This window comes from Thamnophis sirtalis, unplaced genomic scaffold (assembly GCF_051295495.1).
Source record: "Thamnophis sirtalis isolate CommonGarterSnake01/CBP01778 unplaced genomic scaffold, rThaSir2_p1.2 scaffold_2, whole genome shotgun sequence".
Taxonomy (NCBI): Eukaryota; Metazoa; Chordata; class Lepidosauria; order Squamata; family Natricidae; genus Thamnophis; species Thamnophis sirtalis.
The window spans coordinates 44,467,572-44,490,655 of record NW_028261382.1 but is presented as its reverse complement, the minus strand read 5'-3'; the positions used below and the strand labels follow the sequence as shown (position 1 = coordinate 44,490,655).

General features: G+C 45.9%; 1 protein-coding gene across 1 annotated transcript; it reads right to left on the bottom strand.

Moving 5' to 3' along the window:
* Positions 1–1,541: 1,541 nt before the first annotated feature.
* LOC106550446 (uncharacterized) lies at positions 1,542–22,300 on the bottom strand. The gene is made up of 10 exons (XM_087703442.1): positions 22,292–22,300; positions 19,505–19,567; positions 18,658–18,699; positions 17,037–17,271; positions 15,899–16,140; positions 15,260–15,322; positions 4,376–4,528; positions 3,483–3,585; positions 2,244–2,512; positions 1,542–1,610 (listed from the first exon to the last, which is right to left on the bottom strand). The coding sequence occupies exons 1-10, from the start codon at positions 22,298–22,300 to the stop codon at positions 1,542–1,544; spliced, it is 1,248 nt and encodes a 415-aa protein (XP_087559568.1).
* Positions 22,301–23,084: the final 784 nt, after the last annotated feature.

Below are 23,084 nucleotides of genomic sequence, written 5' to 3'. Positions count from 1 at the left end.
ATTAGTTTCCACCCATTGCTTCTTGTCCTGCCTTCAGGTGCTTTGGAGAATAGCTTGACTCCAGTGACGTGCGGTGAGGTTTATGGCTGGTGAGGCAAAAAGAAGGAAAGCGGCTTTTGGCCGCTTTCAAGAAAGAGGCTTTTGGCCGCTTTCAAGAAAGAGGCTTTTGGCCGGCATGGTGCGTTGTCCGACATTGAGGTGGGACGCGTCCCGCCTCTCTGTCGGAGTCAGACAAAGCACCGGAGCGGATGAGCATGAAACTGAGATCTTGCTTAATGTCAAGGCGGCCTTCCGCAGAAACCAAGAAAGAATCAATTCAACTCCATTTTGCAGAATTAAGAGTACTTTTACTGGTCATGAGTAGATAGCAGCTAAGCAAAGCAAGATCTAAAGCAAAAGAACCCGTAATCATAGATATCAATATGTGACCCAACCCCCTCCCCCTGGTAACCCCATCCCATAGTCCAATCCGCACATCCCACAGGTGTCATGTGGGAGACAACTTCAAAAAGCTTCATCAGGTTGCTATGCCGGACAGTTGGCCTTGGCGGCAAGTCCTCTATCTGCAGCATGCACAGTAGATGGTGAGAACAACTCCCTTTTCACAGTCACTCCTGTACTGAATACTTCCCCACCAAATACCATGCCCCCCTCCCCGTTTCAATGGCAGCTGAAATCAAGCAGCAAAGCAGAGGCTGACAGAGAGAGAGAGAGACAGAGACGAGACAGAGAGAGAGAGAGAGACAGACAGACAGACAGACAGACGGAGACAGAGAGAGAGAATGAGAGAGAGAGAGAGAGAGAAAGAGACAGAGAGACAAAGAGAGAGACAGAGAGAGAGGCAGAGAGAGACAGAGAGAGAGAGAGACGGAGAGAGAGACAAAGAGACGGAGACAGAGACAGAGAGAGAGAAAGAGAAAGAGACAGAGAGACAAAGAGGGAGACAGAGAGAGACACAAAGAGACAGAGACAGAGACAGAGAGAGAGACAGAGAGAGAGAGACAAAGAGACAGAGAGACAAAGAGACAGAGAGAGACAAAGAGACAGAGAGACAAAGAGACAGAGAGAGAGAGACAAAGAGACAGAGAGACAAAGAGACAGAGAGAGAGAGACAAAGAGACAGAGAGACAGAGAGAGAGAGACAAAGAGACAGAGAGACAGAGACAGAGAAGGAGAGACAAAGAGACAAAGAGACAGAGAGACAGAGACAGAGAGAGAGAGACAAAGAGACAAAGAGACAGAGAGACAAAGAGACAGAGAGACAAAGAGACAGAGAAGGAGAGACAAAGAGACAGAGAGACAGAGACAGAGAGACAAAGAGACAGAGAGACAAAGAGACAGAGAGAGAGAGACAAAGAGACAAAGAGACAGAGAGACAGAGAGAGAGAGACAGGGACAGAGACAGACAGAGAGAGAGACAGAGAGAGAGAGAGAGAGAAAGAGAGAGAGAGAGAGAGAGAGAAGGCAAACTACATATTGGAGAAAGTGAATTCTTGGAGACTGCTTGTTGAAGCCAGGGTAAACTTCTCCTTACTTCATCCTCATAAGATTAGTATGAGAGCCGCAGCAGTCAAAACTGTTTTAATTGCTAGCCTGACCGCATTGAAGACCTGCAATTGGAAGAGAAAGAGGATCAGCAAACATTTTTCATCAGTGCAAGGAAAGGACATATTATCAGATTAGAAGAAACATCCTGAATGGTCTACGGTTGCATGAGATACCCCAGTCTAGAAGGTACCATAGCACTCTTCATGGAATCCTACGTCTGGAAGGGACCTTGGAGGTCTTCTAGTCCAGCCCCCTGCTCGAGCAAGAGACTTTATACCATCCTACACAAATGACTTTCTCCTCTTGCAGACTTCCAGTGATGGAGCACCCACAACTTCTGGTGGCAAGCAGTTCCACTTATGAATTCTTCTCACTCTCAGGAAATTTCCCCTTAATTCCAGGTTGGATCTCTCTTTAATTATCTCCCATCTTTTACTTCTTCTCCTGCCCTGAAATACTTCTGGAAATAAGTCAACACCCCCCCCCCAATGGGCTAGTTGGACTGCAACTCCCAGAATTCCCCAGATACTAGAGCCAATGGAATTGTGGGGGTTCTAGTCCCAACATAACCATAGAGCACCTTCTCGTCACTCAGGAGAACGTAGCAATGCTCGTTATTGCTGTGATCAAGGTGTCTCCCCTGCCAGGTAAGAAGAATATCCCCAGAGATGAAATCTCTCTAAATCCACACTCACTTGATCACTGCAAGGCACATTGTAGCGCAGGAAGTTGGAGAAATGCTCACAATTCTGGCTGGTGATTTTATATTTTATTGTTTTGCCCTCCAGGTCATTTGCGAGACAGACAATCTGATCTGAGGTCCGGACACTATATATCTTGTCATGCTTGTTGCTCACGCGGTAGCGATTGCCCCCCACTACGTCCAACAGCGGCTCCTTCTTCACCAATGCTCTATTGGCGAAGAGTGACTTGGAGCTGGCAGCTCCCGCTCCTGCACATTCGCCTGCAGAAGGAAAGGGACGGTGTAGTTGCTGGTCAGGAAGGAGTCCGTGCCCAGAAATCCCTACCCGGAGAAGAGAATTTGTGCAGGGTTGAACTGGAGAGGGTTTCTCAGGGCTTGGTTGTTGTCTGGCAGACCCAATCAGTGGTAGAAGGGAGAAGGGTTTGCGGAGGAGGAGGAGGAGGAGGAGGAGGAGGAGGAGGAGGAGGAGGAGGAGGAGGAGGAGGAGGAGGAGGAGGAGGAGGAGGAGGAGGAGGAATATTATGAATTCTTTGATGGTATCTGAGCTTGGTTGTTTTCTTCCAAATATTTCATGACCCAAGTAGGTTATATTATCAGTGGTAGAAGGGAATGGGGATTGTGGAGAGGAAGAGGAGGAGGAGGAGGAGGAGGAGGAGGAGGAGGAGGAGGAGGAGGAGGAGGAGGAAGAGGAAGAATATTGTGAATTCTTTGATGCTATCTGAGCTTGGTTGTTTTCTTCCAAACATTTCATTACCCAACTAGGTAACATCTTCAGTTCTAGAAGGGAATGGGGATTGTGGTGGTGGTGAGGAGGAGGAGGATGACGACGACTATGACAACGACAACAATGACGACTATGAGATCTCATTTTGGTTGTTTTCTTGTAGAGTTTTCATTTCCCACTACAGTTAATCCTCAACTTTGGATCAGAGGTGGGTCAAACGAAGACCCAGATTGTTGGGGGCAAGGGGCTGACTCTGTAAACCGCTTTACAAAGGGCTGTAAAAGCACCGTGAAGCGGTATATAAGTCTAAGGGCTGTTGCTATATATTGCAATAAAGTTGAGGTACTTAATTTTCTGCCCTGGTCCTGCTCTTCAGAAGTTCGTAGCAGCTCAGCCACAACCGAAGGCCTATCCCAAATCATTGCCCCGAATTAATATCGCAGGTCAGATACAAACATTCAGGTGGGGAATTGAGGGTCCAACACCCCCCCCTCCCGGGTTCCTTACTTGGTGGAGCCAGATGGACAACGTTGCCCAACCCCACGTAGACTGCCCAGTGCTGGTATCCCGTCCGGAAGATCTCAATCAAGTCCCCAGGATTCAGGTCCACCTACAAGGAAAGGAAGGCCTGGTTGCAGTGGAGAGAAGCCAGCTGTCCCTGCGACACACCCAGCCTGCCAGTATCTCTAATAAACTGGTGTTAAAGAAGAACCCAAGATTACAAGCCATCATGCAACGAGGCGGGAGGTTGGGGAAAAAAAATGCATAAAGTTGTGGTGAAACCTACCATAGAATCAGAAGGTCAACAGAACAACAAGAGTTGGAAGGGACCTTGGAGGTCTTCTAGTCCAACCCTCTGCTTGAGCAGGAGACCCAATACAATTTCAGACAAGTAGCTATCCAACCTCTTCTCAAAATCCCCCAGGGATGGAGCATGTGTAACCTCTGGAGGAAGCCGTTCCAGCGATTCATTGTTCTCACAGTCAAGAAATGTCGCTCTTAATTTGAGGTTGCTCCTCTCCTTGGTCAGTTTCCATCTCAATCCACCTCCGCCAATTAAACCTGCCGTCAACGTTTCTCTTTCTTGCAACCAATTAATGTGCATAAAGTCATCCCGCAAAGCTTGATAATTGCAGGAAAACAGATGGATAACATACACCTTCTAAACTCTCAAACGCAACCAACATTTGACATCCTGTCTCCGAGATACATAAGACATAAAGATTAAGGAATTGGGACAAACTTCACTCTGGAAAGTACAATACAGCACCCAAAGGGTCATAAAGCATACCCCAATATCTGCACAAACACACAAACACACACACAAAGAGACACAGCTTCCACTTCAAATGCTTTTTGCTTTTGCTCTCCATCTTAAGGCTTCTCTCTCGTTCGTTTACCTCTCCTGTCCAGGATGTTTTGTTGGTCATATTTATGCAGTTTTGACAGCGAGGAAATTCCTGAGCGGTAGAAAAGCTGGGAGTTTTGAAGAGATCCCGAGGAGATCCTTTTCTGAAGGAAACTAACGGTGCACACCAAAAGTGAAAGTAGAGCTAACACAAACGCAGACTTTGCCAAAACAGTCCCAAAATGGCAACATTTTGATGCTCTGATGATGTGTAACTTCCACCCAGCCAAAAGCAACTTTCAGTTCTGAATTCCTGGAAATGACCCTCTGGACTAAGACATAAAAATTAAGGAATTGGGACAAAGTTCACACTGGAAAGTACAATCCACCACCCAAAGGGTCATAAAACACACCGCAATACCTGCACAAACACACACACACACACACACATTTCCACTTCAAATGCTTTTAAACTTTCGCTCTCCATCTTAAGCCGTCTGTCTCGTTCGTTTACTTCTCCTGTCCAGGATGTTTTGTTGGTCATATTTATGCAGTTTTGCAACTTCCAGTTCTGAATTCCTGGAAATGCCCCTCTGAACTGTCAAACGAGAAAAAAAGGGGGGGGCAGGAAAGACGAGCTATTGATTTTATTTAATTTTTATTTCTACAGCCTCCCATTTCAGTCTAGGAGGCTCACCGTTCAAAAACCTCTATTACAATTGAAGCCTTTTAAAACACTTAAACCAGATGGCTGGTGCCTCGCTCAGAACTCTTTATTTAGTTATTTTAGTTAGTTAGTTAGTTTGTCAACATGTATGAGATAACAGGTAGAAGTATAGACATGGATTAAAGCTGTGGGGGGTTTGAGGACGTAACAATGGAGTCGGGTAGAGCATTCCAGGCGTTGACCACTCTGTTGCTGAAGTCGAATTTTCTGCAATCGAGTTTGGAGCGGTTTACCTTGAGTTTGTATCGATTGTTTGCCTGTGTATTATTGTGGTTGAAGCTGAAGTAGTCATTGACAGGTAGGACATTGCGTGACCCGTCAAAACCGCGCTTGACTAAGCCGCGCCCGATTAAACCGCGTCGCTGACGTCATCAACAGGGCGACAACAGCCAGCGCGGAGAAATAAGGGCGCTTTAAATAGCGCTTTGAAAGCAAGCCGATTCAACTTAAGGTAAGGGTTAGGTTTAGGGTTAGCTTTAGGGTTAGGGTTAGGGTTAGGTTTAGGGGTTAATTTTAGGTTTAGCGTTTACAGCGTGCTTCTGTCTCCGCGCTGTTGTCGCCCTGTTGATGACGTCAGCTACGCGGTTTCGTCGAGCGCGGTTTAGTCGAATGCGGTTTTGTGGTGGAACCGGACAGTAGTCCGGACTGAAGTAGTCATTGACAGGTAGGACATTGTAGCAGACAATTTTGTGTACTACACTTGGTGAGACCTCAGGCAGTGTAGTTCCAGGTTGTCCAAGACCAAAATTTGGAGCCTGGTGGCCTTAGGGATTCTGTTGTGAGCAGAGGAGTGGAGGACTCTTCTCGTGAAATACCTCTGGACTCGTTCGATTGCATTAATGTCCAATATGCAGTGTGGCTTCCAGGCAGACGGGCTGTATTCGAGGATTGGTCTGGCAAAAGTTTTGCCTTGGAGGGGGAGAAAAAGAGACTTTTTGAACTCTGGGGAAGCCCAGGGAGTTCTCCTTTTTTGATAACCAAGCGTGGGAATGAATTTGGGTGACTGTACCTTGAGACGGCCCATTTTTTATTCTTCAAAAACACAGAACGATTCTCACACTTCTGGGTTTGGCTGACACAATTTCTGGTGTTTTTTGCTAGTTTCCAGCAAAAAACCACCACTCTTTACGGAAACTGTTCTCATTTATTAACTGTGGTATTCGCCTAACAACTTCCGCATCCAGTGACCGCCACAACTTCAGCTCAACCACATTCAGCTCAATTCCGGTGGTAAGTCGAGAATTACCTCTAGAGGTAGTAGCTCCCCACACAAAATAAACGCATACATAATTGATTTGTTTTTATTATTTACCACGTGGCATCTACGGACGTCATTTCATCCCTGATATACCCCAAAGGTGCTTTTTCAGGAGGCAACTGGACTTTCTTGTTTTTTTCTTTTGAAGACGTTTCTCTTCTCATCCAAGAAGCTTCTTCAGCTCTGAATGGAGGATGGGGAACGGAAGGATTGATACTTCTTTTTACAAGTCCACCACATATGAAAGTAAGTAGCATCAGCACAATCACATCTCCAGCATTTAGGTTGTAAGTTCGGATACATAGAGGCCAGTTTTTTAGGATCTAAATGCCATCTATAAAACATCTTATAAAAGTTTTCTCTCAAATTTTGGGCTTGTGTAAATTTTATATTTCTTACCCAGATCTTTTCCCATGTATCTGTCAGCCCTTCTTCATTCAAAAATCAGGAAAGAAAACCACAGGACTCCATTGGTTGAAATCAAGTGTACTTTTACTTATTATAAATGAATAGAAGCGAAACTAATCTAAGTCTGGTTAATTAGGCGCGAAAGCGAATAATATATTGTATAATCCATTCCCCTCCCCTTGGCATCCCGTGCACAGTCCAATCATAATTCTCCCAAATGTCAGGTGTGAGATAACTTCGAAAGGCATCACCAGGATGGAATGCTGGACCGTTGGCCTTGGCGGGAAACACTCCTCATCCACATGCGCAGTAAGGTGGTCAGTTCAGAGTCTAGAAACTTCCTCCAGCACAACAATGATTCCCCTCCCAAATACCATACCCTCCCTCCCCGTTTCAATGGCAGCCGAAGCAGTAGCAAAGCGGAGGCTGATATTCGGCTCCCCTCCAGAAAAAGGCGGTCAGACCTGCAGAAACGAGAAAGCACAAACAAACAGATTAACAACAAGACACAAAAAAAAGGGGGGGAAGGGGAGAGGAAAAGATAGAGAAAAGAGAGAAGAGAAAGAAAAAAAAATCCATCAGGAAAGCAGCCAAATCAAGGTTTATCAGGATAAGCAGAATAGAACTTGCGGAGTAACTGAGGGCCCCGAACATGGGACCCGTCCACCCACTCGGCGGGAGAGGGGGGAAAATGCTTCCAAACCACCAGGTAATGGACACGATTCCGGCCTCTACGAGAGTCCAAAATTTCGCGAACCTCGAAATGTTGTTCACCGTCAATCAAAAGTGGAGCGGGCGGTGGAGGAAGAGGTGGACGTAATGATGAAGTGCAAACAGGCTTAATGAGGTTAACATGGAAAACAGGATAAACTCGGTTGAGGTGTTTAGGCAGCTGCAGTCGAAGAGAAACAGGATTGATGACCTTGACAATAGGAAATGGGCCAACATATTTAGGCCCCAACTTCTTTGACTTTTGTGGAGTCTGAAGAAACTTGGTGGACAAATAAACCCGATCACCAACTTTGTAATCATACGGCTTAGTCCGTTTCTTATCAGCCTGTTTCTTATGGGGCGTGATGCGCAGTGTCCAAAGTTTGGAGAGCTAAAGGCCAAACGTGTCGAAGGAGATCACTCCACTTGGACAGGGACGACACCTGGGGCTGTTCACGAGGAACCTCAGGAATTGGCACAAAATCTTGGCCAAACACCACACGGAAAGGGGTGAAACCAGTGCTGCTATGCACAGAATTATTATAAGCCACTTCCGCGTGCGGCAATAAATCCACCCAATCATCTTGCTGGTAGTTGATGAAACAACGTAAATATTGTTCCAGAACAGAATTCATTCTCTCACAAGCCCCATTAGTCTGAGGGTGGTGGGCGGAGATTAAGCCCTGGACGGAGCCAATCCGCTTCAGAAACTCCTTCCAGAAAACGGAGGTGAACTGCACACCTCTATCCGAAATGATGCGGTCGGGGACCCCATGTAAGCGGTAAATGTGGGAGATGAACATCTTAGCAAGAGTCTTAGCAGAAGGAATCTTGGAGCAAGGGATGAAATGGACTTGCTTGGAGAACAAGTCGGTAACCACCCAGATGACAGTGTGTCCCTGACTCTCAGGAAGTTCAATGACGAAGTCCATAGAGATTTCCTTCCAAGGGGCGACAGGGTGAGCTACAGTCTGGAGCAGTCCCTGCGGCTTCCCCGGCGGGCGTTTAGCAGCCGCACAAACGGGACAACTAGCAACATAATGCTCAATGTTCTTTTTCAAAGAAGGCCACCAAAACTGTCTCTTGACGAGGTGGAGGGTTTTAACGAACCCAAAATGCCCTGCCATCCGAGAATCATGGGCTCGCTGAAGAACAATTAATCAAAGAGACGCAGGAACGTAAAGCTTTGCCCCAATCCAGGGCAAATCATCCCTCATAGTACATTCATTTACGTGCTGCTGGAACCAATCATCATTAGGGAGGGCATTCTTGAGATTGGAAAGAAAATCCTGGGACATCTCCACCTTAGAACGGCTTGACTCCTAGTAACAACTGGAGCAGCGAGGCTCGCCGTGGGAATGACAGGCTGGGACCACGCTGAGTTTAGAACAGTTGTACTGAGGAAGCCTGGATAAAGCATCAGCCATAAAATTCTCCCCCCCGGAATGTATTTCCAGGGTGAAATTAAAACGATTGAAATGCTGAGCCCAGCGCATCTGTTTAGGAGAGAGTTTCTGGGAGTTCTCAAAGCTTCCAAATTTTTATGGTCAGTCCACACCTCGAACGGGTGCTTGGCGCCCTCCAGAAAATGGCGCCATGTGTCTAAAGCCCAACGAACAGCAAACGCTTCCTTCTCCCAAATAGCCCAACGTCTCTCCGTGTCAGTCAGTTTGTGAGAGGTGTATGCGCAGGGTTGTAAGTTACCTTGATCATTGGCCTGAAGCAAGGCGGCCCCCACCGCCACATCACTGGCATCAGCCTGAACCACAAAAGGCGCGTCCATGTCCGAGTGCTTGAGGACCGGTTCACCGGCAAAAAGCCGTTTTAACTTCTCAAAGGCAGCTGACATTCCATGGTCCAATCCAACGGCTTGCTAGGCTTGGGTTTCAGCCCACCTTTGGGACTTCAATAGGTTAGTTATGGGAAGAACCCAGCCTATGGGAAACCATAGCCGGTCACAAGCCCGGATAAATGTGGAGTGTTGGTTCCCGTGGCGACGGAACCGTGAAACAAGCTGAGAATCCAGTGGCAGGACAACACACGGATAATGTAACATGACGTCCTGCCCCTGGCCTTCACAATGCAACGGTCACTGCCTTGTGGACGTTGACATTTATGAAGATTAAGTCCAAGTCCAAGTTATGGGAAGAGCTATCTTAACAAAAGAAGGGATGAACTGGAGATAGAAATTGGCAAATCCCAAAAAGTTTTGCAACTGCTTGCGTGTACGAGGGGCCTCCGACTCAGTGACCGCTTTTACTTTAGCGGGGTCCATCTCAACACCCACGTAGGAGATACGATAGCCCAGGTAGTCAACCTTCTCCTGATGGAATTCACATTTGGACAATTTGGTGTAAAGCTCTGCGGCCCGAAGTTTCTTCAGTACAGTACGAACCAGCTTTACGTGTTCCTCACGTGTTTCCGTGTAAATAAGGATATCATCTAAATATACGATAACGCCTTTGTAAAGATGGTCATGTAACACCTCATTAATCAACTGCATGAAGACCTCAGGCGCCCCCTGTAGGCCAAATGGCATCACACGAAATTGGAAACAGCCAAGGGGGCAGTTGAAAGCTGTTTTCCACTCGTCTCCCTCCTTAATACGGACTCTATAGTATGCTTCTCTCAAGTCTAGTTTAGTGAAAATGCGGCCCTTCCCCAGTTGGGCCAGCATGTCCTTCATCAGTGGTAATGGGTACAGATTCTGGGCAGAGATGCAGTTCAAGTTTTTGAAATTCACACATAATCTGAGAGAGCCATCTTTCTTTTCTCTGAACAGTACAGGAGCCGCTACCTTGGGTCTAGCTGGCTCAATAAAACCCCTTTCCAAATTTTTGTCAATGAATCTTCTCATCTCCTCCATTTCCCTAGGGGACATTGAATATATCTGGGGCTTGGGAAGCTTCACCCCGGGCAAAATATCAATGGTGCAATCAGTGGGTCTGTGGGGGGAGGGAGTTTATCAGAAGATTTCTCACTAAACACTCCCCTTAGATCCCAATATTCTTTCGGAATTTTCTCCTCCTCTTCGATCCTCTCCTGCCCCCTGGCTGCCAATGCGGGGTTAGAATCAGCAGAGTCTGGAGTTTCAATCTCCCGTTCAGGGGGTGTGCTAGTGCGAATGCGTAACCACCCCATTCTCCAGTTAATGAGAGGGTTCCATTTACGAAGCGAGGGGAGTCCCAAAATAAGGGGCCGGTCCATTCCAGGTGCCACAATAAAAGTGATTAATTCTTGATGGGTCCCCATTTTCATCTCTAAGGGCTCAGTAGAAAAATGAGCAGGACCCCCGCCCACAATAGAACCATCAATTTGGCAAAAAACAATAGGGGTTTTCAAAGTCCTCAATTTCAAGCCAAGTTTTTCCACCATCTCAGGACTTATCATACAGAGAGAACAGCCCGAATCCAGGAGAGCTTTTTCAGCTGCGCCAGAAGGTGGCACTCGTAGTTCAATTGGGATAACCATGGGCCCCCCTTTGGAACTTACCCAGTGATGAGATCGTTCCTCATCTGATTCGTCAGACAAGCTGGAGCTAACGCCTCCCTCCTCCTCCGGCTGGAAAAGCTGGGGAACATTTTCAGCGGCGCACGCAGCCTCTCTTTTCCTGCCCGGGGCTTACTTGCTCTTCCCTCTTTGCGGGGAGGGGGTGGAGCGGTCTGAGGCAATTTTACGCGGCAATTCATGGTGCGATGGCCTTCCTTTCCGCAGTGGAAGAACGTGAAAGGCTTGGTTTTGCTGGTGAAACTCCCTTTCCCCTCACTCCTGGGGCAGAGGGGGGCTTTTGGAGTTGCTGGGGGGGATTTGTCTGCTTTTTCATCTTTCATGCATTGAAGTCTGGCCAAATCCAACTCAACATCTGCCGCGTGTTCATACCAAGCAGTCACCCGGCGGGGGATGTGTCTGTTTACATAATGCTGGTATATTTTTTCATTCAATCCCTTAGCAAACTGATCCAGTAAAGCATCTTCTGACCACCCTCTCATATAGGCTGACAACTGTTGAAACTCCTGGACATAATCTGCTACCGATCTATTTCCCTGTTTCAGGGCCATAAATTTCACCCGCCCACGTCTCTCGATCAGCGGGTCATCAGCTGCCATAAAGTCATTAAAATTCCTCAGGAGGGGGGAATTGTATTTGTTCAGTCGCTTTTTTTTCTAAGGACATTAACACCATCCGAACTTTCATTTAATCAGACTCTAAATCAGGTCCATAGATTTCCATATAATTCCAGACCTGAATGATAAAAAGCCCTAAGGTTTTAGGGTCACCCTCGTATTTTACAGTTAAGGGAGGGACTTTTGCCATTCGGCGTCGTCTGCCCCCCCCCTACTCTTTGAGCGGCCCTAGCTGGGGGGGGAGGCTGGTTCTGGGTTTTCTTGCGCCCAATCCCCCTCAGCTTCTTCACCCTCCCTTAACCTATGCATCAAGTACCTTTGCTCAAGATCTTCAGCCTGCTCCCTTTCTGCTGCTCTTTCACGGCTTTTGCATTCAGACCAAGCTTCCTCGAGGAGTCTCATGGCATGGGACAGCTTGTAATCCTCTTCCCCAGCGTCACCCCAATCCGCTGACTTTTTCTTTGGTCTCCTTCTCGTGACTCCAGCATCCAACTCCTCCGACTCCTCTTTTTGTCCCACACCCAAAGTCCATCTGGGACGAACAGTAGGCTCTTCCACCCTTAGCCCAGCCAGTCTTTCAGTTAAAGATGGTCCTGCCATCGCCCCCTCATCTTCTTCTTGGTCACTCACATGCAGAGACATTTCTTTTCTTCTTGTGAGGACACCCCCACTCGGTAGGTTGTAGCTCCGGGTGGGGTGGAAATGAGACTTAGCTTAATTGTCAGCCCTTCTTCATTCAAAAATCAGGAAAGAAAACCACAGGACTCCATTGGTTGAAATCAAGTGTACTTTTACTAATTATAAATGAATAAAAGCGAAGTTAAGCTAAGTCTGGTTAATTAGGCGCGAAAGTGAATAATATATTGTATAATTCATTCCCCTCCCCTTGGCATCCCGTGCACAGTCCAATCATAATTCTCCCAAATGTCAGGTGTGAGATAACTTCGAAAGGCATCACCAGGATGGAATGCTGGACCGTTGGCCTTGGCGGGAAACACTCTTCCTCCACATGCGCAGTAAGGTGGTCAGTTCAGAGTCTAGAAACTTCCTCCAGTACAACAGTGATTCCCCACCCAAATACCATACCCCCCTCCCCGTTTCAATGGCAGCCGAAGCAGTAGCAAAGCGGAGGCTGACAGTATCCAACATTATTGGTTCTTCAAAATTTTGAGCCCACTTTATCGTACAGTCTTTAACTAATTCTGTTTCTGAATCCATTTCTATTAATGCATTATATAGTCTCTTTATATGCATTGGACTTTGATCTCTAATTAGTTTTAGTAAATTATCCTCGACTTGCATAAAACCGGTTTTTTGATATTTTTTCCAGAAACTAACTTGTTTATCGACTATGGCATTTGCTTAATGGCTGCAACCAAAACAGGTGCCATCATCACAAGGCGACCTGCTTAACAACTGTAACTCCATGCTCAATTCCAATCATAGATTGAGGAAATGCTTGTATAGCTATGAGCCTTTAATAGAAAGGACCCTCCCCAAAGAGACAAAATAAATGCATACCTTCAAGGGCCCCAGCACGGCAGACACAGCTGCTTACATTGCTCACAAGGCCTTAGATAGTTCCTGCAATTGGAAGAGAAAGAGGATCAGCAAAGATTTTTCATCAGTGCAAGGAAAGGACATATTATCTGATTAGAAGAAACGTCCTGAATGGTCTACGGTTGCATGAGATACCCCAGTCTAGAAGGCAATGGAATTCTGGGAGTTCTAGTTCCAACACAGCCATAGAGCGCCTAGTGCAGTGCTTCTCAACCTGTGGGTCGGGAGCCCTTTGGGGGTCCAACGACCCTTTCACAGGGGTCGCCTAAGACCATCGGAAAACACATATTTTCAATGGTCTTAGGAATCGAGACACCAATTTTATGGGCAACTGAATTAAAGGGTCGCGGCTTTGGGAAGGTTGAGAACCACTGTCCTAGTGAGATGACCTTCTCATCACTCACAAAAACAGGGCAATATTATTTTTCAATATTTTGATCATCCTGAGACAGGGACTACAAGAAATCTGTCTAAATCTACAAAGACCACACTTACTTGAACACAAGGGGCCACGTTGTAGCGCAGGAAAGTGGCAAAATGCTCACAATTTTTCGTGAAGAGGTTGTATTCCATTTATTTGCCCACCAGCATCTCTGCCCTAGAGACAATCTCCTCTGGGCTCCGGACAGGATATTTGGAGTCATGTTTGTTGTTGACATAGTACCATCTTGTACCAATTATCTGGATATACTTTTAACAATCTTTGGACCAGTGACGTGTGGTGAGGATTATGGTTGCTGAGGCAAGAGCGCGGCAGCGGCGAGAAGCAACGTCCCCGCCACTGTGTCCAACAGGCGTCTCACCGCCAAGGTGGCGCAGTGGTTAAATGCAGCACTGCAGGCTACTGCTAGATCAGCAGGTCAGCGGTTCAAATCTCACCGGCTCAGGGTTGACTCAGCCTTCCATCCTTCCGAGGTGGGTAAAATGAGGACCCAGATTGTTGGGGGCAATATGCTGACTCTCTGTAAACCGCTTAGAGAGGCCTGAAAGGCCTATGAAGCGGTATATAAGTCTACTGCTATTGCTATTTATGTCCGCCATAAATGTGAGACGCCTGTCGAACACAGTGGCGAGAACATCCCTGCCGCTGCCGCGCTCCGCCGCCTCACCCCCGCCTCCTCCGATCCCGCCGCTGTGTCCAACAAGCCAGGAGTCTCGCGTTTATGGCGGACATAAATGTGAGACACCTGTCAGACACAGCGACCGGGACGGAGGAGGCAGGGAGGGGCCGAGGCGGCAGCCGGCAAAGAAAGGGGAGAGGAGGAGGAGGAGGAAATGGACAAGGGAGCAGGACGGGGTTCCCAGTGGGGGGGAGGGCTGCCCCTCTCTTCTCAAACAAACTCTCTCTCAAATTGAGAGAGAGTTTGTTTGAGTGAAGTGAAGAAAGAAACACATGCACACGCACACACACACAAACACAAATTACTCGCAATAAAAAATTACAAATTAAATTACAATAATTTTGAATTCCCCCCTCCCTCCATACCTTTTCCAGCTCTGTCACAGAGGATTTCAACTCTCCTCTTGTCTGCCCATGATGAAAATGTAAAAAATGTAAAAATAAAAAGGCAACTTAGGCAAGAGTTGCTGCTGCGAGATCAGGAGGCAGAGAACCACGTTCCTCCTTTGCATAAGGAATTTTTCGCCTTTTAACCCTTGCAAGGGTTAAAAGGCAAAAAATTCCTTATGCAATGCAGGCCCGTAGTTCTCTTGCCTCCCCCTGCAGTTAGCGCTAAGCAGGCTCAGAGTCATCCACTGTGACTCTGGCAGCAACTGCCTTAGCCTTTTTCCTTTTAATTTTTCTTTTCTTTTCCTCATGACACTGGTGAGGCCCCGCCTCCCCTGCCCCCCCTGACTGCACGTCCTGCTTTGGACCATTATGTTATTATCCACTTTTAATGTCAATACTTTTTAATTATATTTTAATGTTAGTATTTTTTAACATAGTGTAAAAACTAATGTGTATTGCTGGTCTTTGACCGTAATAAAGATTTTACTTACTTACTTACTTACTTACTTACTTACTGTATTGTATAAATGTAGTGTATGTCTAATTTGTGTGGGTGTGTGTTTTACATGTTTGTTAATAAAAATCTTTATTAAAAAAAAAGAAAGGACCCTCCCCAAAGAGACAAAATAAATGCATACCTTCATGGACACCATCATGGCAGCCGCAGCTCCTCCCATTGCTAACAAGGCCTTCTCCCAGACCTGCAATTGGAAGAGAAAGATTTTTCATCAGTGCAAGGAAAGGACATATTATCTGATTAGAAGAAACGTCCTGAATGGTCTATGGTTGCATGAGATACCCCAGTCTAGAAGGTACCATAGCACTCTTTATGGAATCCTACGTCTGGAAGGGACCTTGGAGGTCTTCTAGTCCAGCCCCCTGCTCGAGCTGGAGATTTTATACCATCCTACACAAATGGCTTTCTCTTCTTGAAGACCTCCAGTGTTGGAGCACCCACAACCTCTGGTGGCAAGCAGTTCCACTGATGAATTCTTCTCACTCTCAAGAAATTTCACAGGGGTCGCCTAAGACCATCGGAAAACACATATTTTCGATGGTCTTAGGAACCGAGACACCAATTTTATGGTTGGGGGTCACCACAACATGAGCAACTGTATTAAAGGGGTTGTTGCTTTGGGAAGGTTGAGAACCCCTGTCCTAGTGAGATGACCTTCCCATCACTCACGAAAACAGGGCAATGTTATTTTTCAATATTTTGATCATCCTGAGACAGGGACTACAAGAAATCTGTCTAAATCTACAAAGACCGCACTTACTTGATCAGAACGGGCCACTTTGTAGCGCATATGAGTGGCAAAATGCTCACAATTTTGCGTGAAGAGGTTGTATTCCATTTTTTTGCCCACCCACATCTCTGCCTTTGAGACAATCTCCTTTCGGCTCCGGACAGGATATTCGGAGTCATGCTTGTTGTTGACACGGTAGTTATTGCTCCCTGCCACATCGGATAGCCGTTCCTTCTTCACCATAGCTTTGCCACCCTTGGATTTGGAGTCACCTGGTTCATGTTAAGAAGGAAAAAGACCACACCCAGAAAATCAAACCCATAAAAGAAAATATTTGTAGCTCAGGTTTGAACTGTGGAGTCCTTGGTGCTCTCTGAGCTTGGTGGTTTTCTTGCAGACGTTTCATGACCCAACTAGGGAACATAATCAGTGCTAGAAGGGGATGGGGATTGTGGAGAAGAGGAGGAGGATAGGAGATCCTTGGTGCTCTCTGAATTTGGCGGTTTTCTTGGAGATGTTTCATTACCCACTGCAGGTAGTTCTCAATTTACAACCACAGTTTGGACCAGGATTTCCATTGTTAAATGAGGTGGTTGTTAAGTGAGCCACCCCTAATTTTACAAACATTGCCCCCCTCCAATGGTTGTTAAGTGAATACCAAGCCCGCTAAGCGAATCCTGCTTCTTCCTTTGACTTGGCCTCTCGGAGGCCAGTGAGGAAGGTTGCAAAATGGCATCAGGTGACCCTGGGATGCCAGAAGCATTTTAAGCACCTGCCAGTTGACAAGCGCCCAAATTTTGATCACATGACTATGTGGATGCCGCGATGGTCATAAGTGCAAGGATCGGTCATAAGTCTTTTTTTTTCAGGGCTGGTGTAACTTTGAAAGTCTGCTAAGTGGAAGTTTATAAGTTTACCTGTATAGGAGCACTGAAATATCCCAAAATGCTGCTGTATCACACAGAATATATCCTGCGATAGAGTTTGAGGTGGATAATTTTCTGGCTCTCTCCTGCCTTTCAGATGCTCCTGGCAGCTCAGCCAGCATGGAGGGTCAGGCCTATCCTAACTCATTGCCCCCATTCTAGAATTGAGGCCCAAATGCCCACATCAAGATGGTGTTTAGTCTTTGTCATCTGGCAAACCCAACCCAGAGTTTGTTCCTTACCTGGCAGAGCCAGATGGACGACGTAGCCTGAACCCACGTAGACTGCCCAGTGTTGGTATCCCGGTCGGAAGATCTCGATCAAATCCCCAGGCTTTGGATCCACCTGTGAGGAAAGGAAGACCAGTTTGAAAGGAGAGGAAGCAATTAGATCAGCCCCCTCTGCCACACAGACAAGAATAATTTCCCAAGAATAACTGAGTTGGAAGGGACCTTGGAGGTCTTCTAGTCCAACCCCCTACTCAGGCATGACACCTCATACGATCCCGGCCAAATTGCCTCCAGTGAGGGAGCATCCAGACCTCTGGGAGGCCAGCTGCTCAACTGATTGTTTCAAAAAAAGACATGGGACCAAGAGTTTTCCATCTGAATCAAAATTTGGCAAACCTTTAAGCATTTCACATACAAAACATTCGCCTGCTTCTACCTTTCGCCATTTCCAAAGAGACAGAAAGCAACAATGAACATCAGTTGTGTGAAGAGATCACACTTTGGGGGGGATTCCTGCCTTCCTGCAGCTGCTGGGGATCAACTTCCTGGATGTTTGGGGACAAGGGGCTGTCGTTGGCAGAAACCAGAACATGACAGAGCATCTTCACTCTGTGTCTGTGGCCAGCCATGGAAGAACATGCAAACATACAATACAATACAATAGCAGAGTTGGAAGGGACCTTGGAGGTCTTCTAGTCCAACCCCCTGCCTAGGCAGGAAACCCTATACCATTTCAGACAAATGGGTATCCAGCATCTTCTTAAAGACTTCCGGTGTTGGAGCATTCACAACTTCTGGAGGAAACTTCTGTTCCACTGATTAATTGTTCCAACTGTCAGGAAATTTCTCCTCAGTTCTAAGTTGCTTCTCTCCTTGATTAGTTTCCACCCATTGCTTCTTGTCCTGCCCTCAGGTGCTTTGGAGAATAGTTTGACTTCCTCTTCTTTGGGGCAGCCCCTGAGATATCGGTACACTGCTATCGTGTCTCCCCTGGTCCTTTTTATTAAACTAGACATACTTAATTCCTGCAACCGTTCCTCATATGTTTGACCCTCCAGTCACCTAATCCTCTTTGTTGCTCTTCTCTGCACTCTTTCTAGAGTCTCCACATCTTTTTTACATTGTGGCGACCAAAACTGGATGCCGTATTCCAAGTGTGGCCTTACCAAAGCCTTTTAAAGTGGTATTAACACTACACGGGATCTTGATTCTATCGCTCTGTTTATTTAGCCTAGAATTGTGTTGGCTTTTTTGGCAGCTGCTGCACACGGCTGGCTCCTCTTTAAATGGTTGTCCACTAGGACTCCAAGATCCCTCTCACAGTTACTACTATTGAGGAAGTCACCACATATACTGTACCTGTGCATTTCGTTTTTCTTGCCCAAATGTAGAACCTTACTTTTTTCACATGATGCTTACAATGTTTCCGGCCTTCAGCAAAGAAACTAACTCGTTTAACGACTATGGCATTTGCTTAATGGCTGCAACCAAAACAGGTGCCATCGTCACAAGGCGACCTGCTTAACAACTGTAATTCCATGCTCAATTCCAATCATAGATTGAGGAAATGCTTGTATAACTATGAGCCTTTAATTGAAAGGACCCTCCCCAAAGAGACAAAATAAATGCATACCTTCCAGGGCCACATCAGAGCTGACAAGGCCTTAGGCAGGACCTGCAATTGGAAGAGAAAGAGGATCAGCAAAGATTTTTCATCAGTGCAAGGAAAGGACATATTATCTGATTAGAAGAAACGTCCTGAATGGTCTACGGTTGCATGAGATACCCCAGTCTAGAAGGTACCACAGCACTCTTTATGGAATCCTACGTCTGGAAGGGACCTTGGAGGTCTTCTAGTCCAACCCCTTGCCTAGGCAGGAAACCCTATACCATTTCAGACAAATGGGTATCCAGCATCTTCTTAAAGACTTCCAGTGTTGGAGCATTCACAACTTCTGGAGGCAAATTCTGTTCCACTGATTTAATGTTCCAACTGTCAGGAAATTTTTCCTCAGTTCTAAGTTGCTTCTCTCCTTGATTAGTTTCCACCCATTGCTTCTTGTCCTGCCCTCAGGTGCTTTGGAGAATAGTTTGACTCCCTCTTCTTTGGGGCAGCCCCCGAGATATCAGGACACTGCTATCGTGTCTCCCCTGGTCCTTTTTATTAAACTAGACCTACCCAGTTCCTGCAACCGTTCCTCATATGTTTGACCCTCCAGTCACCTAATCCTCTTTGTTGCTCTTCTCTGCACTCTTTCTAGAGTCTCCACATCTTTGCCTTCAGCAAAGAAACTAACTCGTTTAACGACTATGGCATTTGCTTAATGGCTCCAACCAAAACAGGTGCCATCGTCACAAAGCGACCTGCTTAACAACTGTAACTCCATGCTCAATTCCAATCATAGATTGAGGAAATGCTTCTATAGCTATGAGCCTTTAATAGAAAGGACCCTCCCCAAAGAGACAAAATAAATGCATACCTTAAAGGGCCACTGCACGGCAAACACAGCTGCTTCCTTTGCTACCAAGGCCTTATCCCAGACCTGCAATTGGAAGAGAAAGAGGATCAGCAAAGATTTTTCATCAGTGCAAGGAAAGGACATATTATCTGATTAGAAGAAATGTCCTGAATGGTCTACGGTTGCATGAGATACCCCAGTCTAGAAGGTACCACAGCACTCTTTATGGAATCCTACATCTGGAAGGGACCTTGGAGGTCTTCTAGTCCAACCCCCTGCTCAGGCATGAAACCTTATACGATCCCGGCCAAATTACCTCCAGTGAGGGAGCATCCAGACCTCTGGGAGGCCAGGTGCTCAACTGATTGTTTCAAAAAAAGACATGGGACCAAGAGTTTTCCATCTGAATCAAAATTTGGCAAACCTTTAAGCATTTCACGTACAAAACATTCGCCTGCTTCTACCTTTCGCCATTTCCAAAGAGACAGAAAGCAACAATGAACATCAGTTGTGTCAAGAGATCACACTTTGGGGGGGGGGGGATTCCTGCCTTCCTGCAGCTGCTGGGGATCAACTTCCTGGATGTTTTGGGACAAGGGGCTGTCGTTGGCAGAAACCAGAACATTGACTGATTAGAAAATGTCAGAAACCAGAACATGACAGAGCATCCTTCACTCGGTGTCTGTGGCCAGTCATGGGATCTCTTTGCACTAAGAACATGCAAAACGGATGCATGTTTGCTGCCTTGAGCTACTTACAAAATTTTTAAAAGGCAGGAGAAAAAATTGTAATGAATAAATGAATAAAAATTCTCCAGCCACCATACTGGGAGTTGAAGTCCATCCATTCTTGGCTGATGGCTGATGGCTGATGGCTGATGGCTGGGGAATTCTGGGAATGGGAAGTCTTGTTTTTTTTAAATAAAGTTTTTTATTTTTTCATTTTCATAACATATGAAAAATTTCAAAACATGTACACTATGTTAAAGTAGGACATAAAGTGAGATTTGGACATTAAGTGTGAAACCTACTGGGTCAGGCTGGACAGCCTCTCGGGACCCCTTTAAATCTATATTAAAAAGCTACATAGACAGAGTTGGAGCTTGCAAAAGAACAGGAAGAAAACCTATGTCAAAAGTCCAAACCACAAGGTTCAATTAAAGTTCGTTAATAACACGTAAGCCATACCTGAAACAAAAGGAGAAGTAAGACCCTCATCTCCTTATAAGGCTTTCTCTCCTCAAGGTAACCACTAAGAAATGTGTTAAGTGTTTCCGTGTTGCAATGCTTTTGAGAATGTATAAGAACGTGTGCTTCGATAATGAAGGTTGTTCAGAACTTGCAATGCTAAGCCACGGGCTCGCTTTCTGAACCTGGCTGCCATATAAACTTTTCCTGTATCCTGAGAAGTCTAAAGCCTGTCATTTTCTGCAACAATTACATAGCCAGCATCGTATTGTATTACTAAATGTTTACATCAATTCATCTTACCATCAATTCCCAAAAACAATTATTGGCTCTTCTGCTCTCCATACACCTTCACCCTCTTCTCCCGCTCCCTTCCTCCTCCCTACCCCCTTTCTTCCCTCTGTTATCCTTCCCTTCTCTACTTCCCCTTCATCTCTCCTAGCCCTCTCTCCTCTTCCACTCCTTCTTTCTCTCCTCCTCTTCCCCCCTCCTACCCTCCCTCCTATCCCTCGCCTCTCTCCTTTTCTTCCCACTCTTCATTTCATTTGCTTGGTGTATTTCAGCTTCTGAGCAAGCTTCATTTTATGTTGATGGTACACAGCTGCTTAAAACATATCAGTTGGATTTGGCTAGGTCTCTTGTTTGTCTCCTGCTTTCCCAACTTCTTTGTTTTTTTAGACTTATATACCGCTTCATGGGGCTTTCAGCCCTCTCTAAGCGGTTTACAGAGTCAGCATATTGCCCCCAACAACAATCTGGGTCCTCATTTTACCCACCTCGGAAGGATGGAAGGCTGAGTCAACCTTGAGCCGGTGAGATTTGAACAGCCGAACTGCAGAACTGCAGTCAGCTGAAGTAGCCTGCAGTGCTGCATTTAACCACTGCACCACCTCGGCTCTCTGATTTAAACTTCTGATTTATGGCAGTTGATTAACTAAAACGGGAATGGAAAGTCTTGTTAAAAGGGTTGAGAAACCCTCACAAATAGCCTAATGCCACCTTAACAGTTATGATAGCATCAGTTTCTCTGGATATCCGTCCACCTCCTCCTGTTGAACCTGCCCTCAATTAGTCTACACAGATTCTCAGTCCTCCAGGATGGTTGACGGTTGCCCCAAAAGTGCTTTTTCAAACGGCAACCGAACTTTGTTTTTCCCTGAAGACGTTTCCCTTCTCATCCAAGAATGGTGGAGGATGGAAGGATTTATATTTATATTCCTTGCAGCCATCTGCTCATCAGAACGAGTGCTAACAAACAAGATGACTGCATGGAATACAAATCCTCCCATCCTCCACCGTTCAGTCAGAACTGAAGAAGCTTCTTGGTTGAGAAGTGAAACAGCTGCATGGAAACACAAAGTCCGGTTGTCTTTTGAAAAAGAGCCTTTGCCTGGATGACCGAGAATCTCCACAACCTCCTATCTCCAGTTAAAAGGCAATAGAGAGACTTCTATAAAATTGCTGAATCTTGATGGTGCTGCAAGGTTAAACTTTTTGCTTTATACCTCCAAACCAGCATAAACACTTACACAAACACACACATAAGCCAACACACACCGTTTCCCTTCCAAATACTTTTTGATTTTGCTCTCCATCCCAGGTGTCTGTCCTGTTCACTTACATGTCCCATCCTGAATGTTTTGCTTGTCGTATCTTTCTTTGGCTATGGCTTTGTTTCGTCCCAGGAATCTGGAGCAACAAAATTCCTGACCTGTTTTGAGGGGTCCTGTCTGAACGCAACTAAGGTGTAGACAGAAAATGAAAAGAGAGCAACAACAGTACGGACTTTGATCACGACGCCCCAAACGGAAGTGGCCTTGAAGATATTCACTATCGAAATATACAGATAAGAGACCGAAACCAGCTTTTTCTTCCCTTTCGCTTTGGATTTATTAGAAATGTCCTTCCTGATGCTAACCCCTCATTTTGCTGGTTTTATTGCTTTGTTTAGCACATGGCATCTGCAGACATCACGCGATCGCTGATATACCAAAGGTGCTTTTTCAGGAGGCAACTGGACTTGTTTCTTCTTTGAAGATGTTTCATTCCCATCCCAGAAGCTTCTTTGGCTCTGACTGGATGGTGGGGAAGAGCTGAAGAAGCTTCTCAGATTGAGAAACGAAACATCTTCAAAGAAAATACAAGTCCAGCTGCTTCCTGAAAAAGCACCTTTGGGAAAACATGACCTGGATGATGGAGAATCTCCACAGACAATCACTGATATACAAATATAAGTTGATATAAAGCATCAGCAAACATATAAATAACTAAATGACTAAATACTGTAACAGTCATAAGTGTGAAAAATGATCATGTCACTTTTTTCAGTGCCATTGTTAACTTTGAACGTTCACTAAGAGAACTGATGTAAGTTGAGGACTTGTGGGTATCCTGATTTTATTCCAGTGGGATCC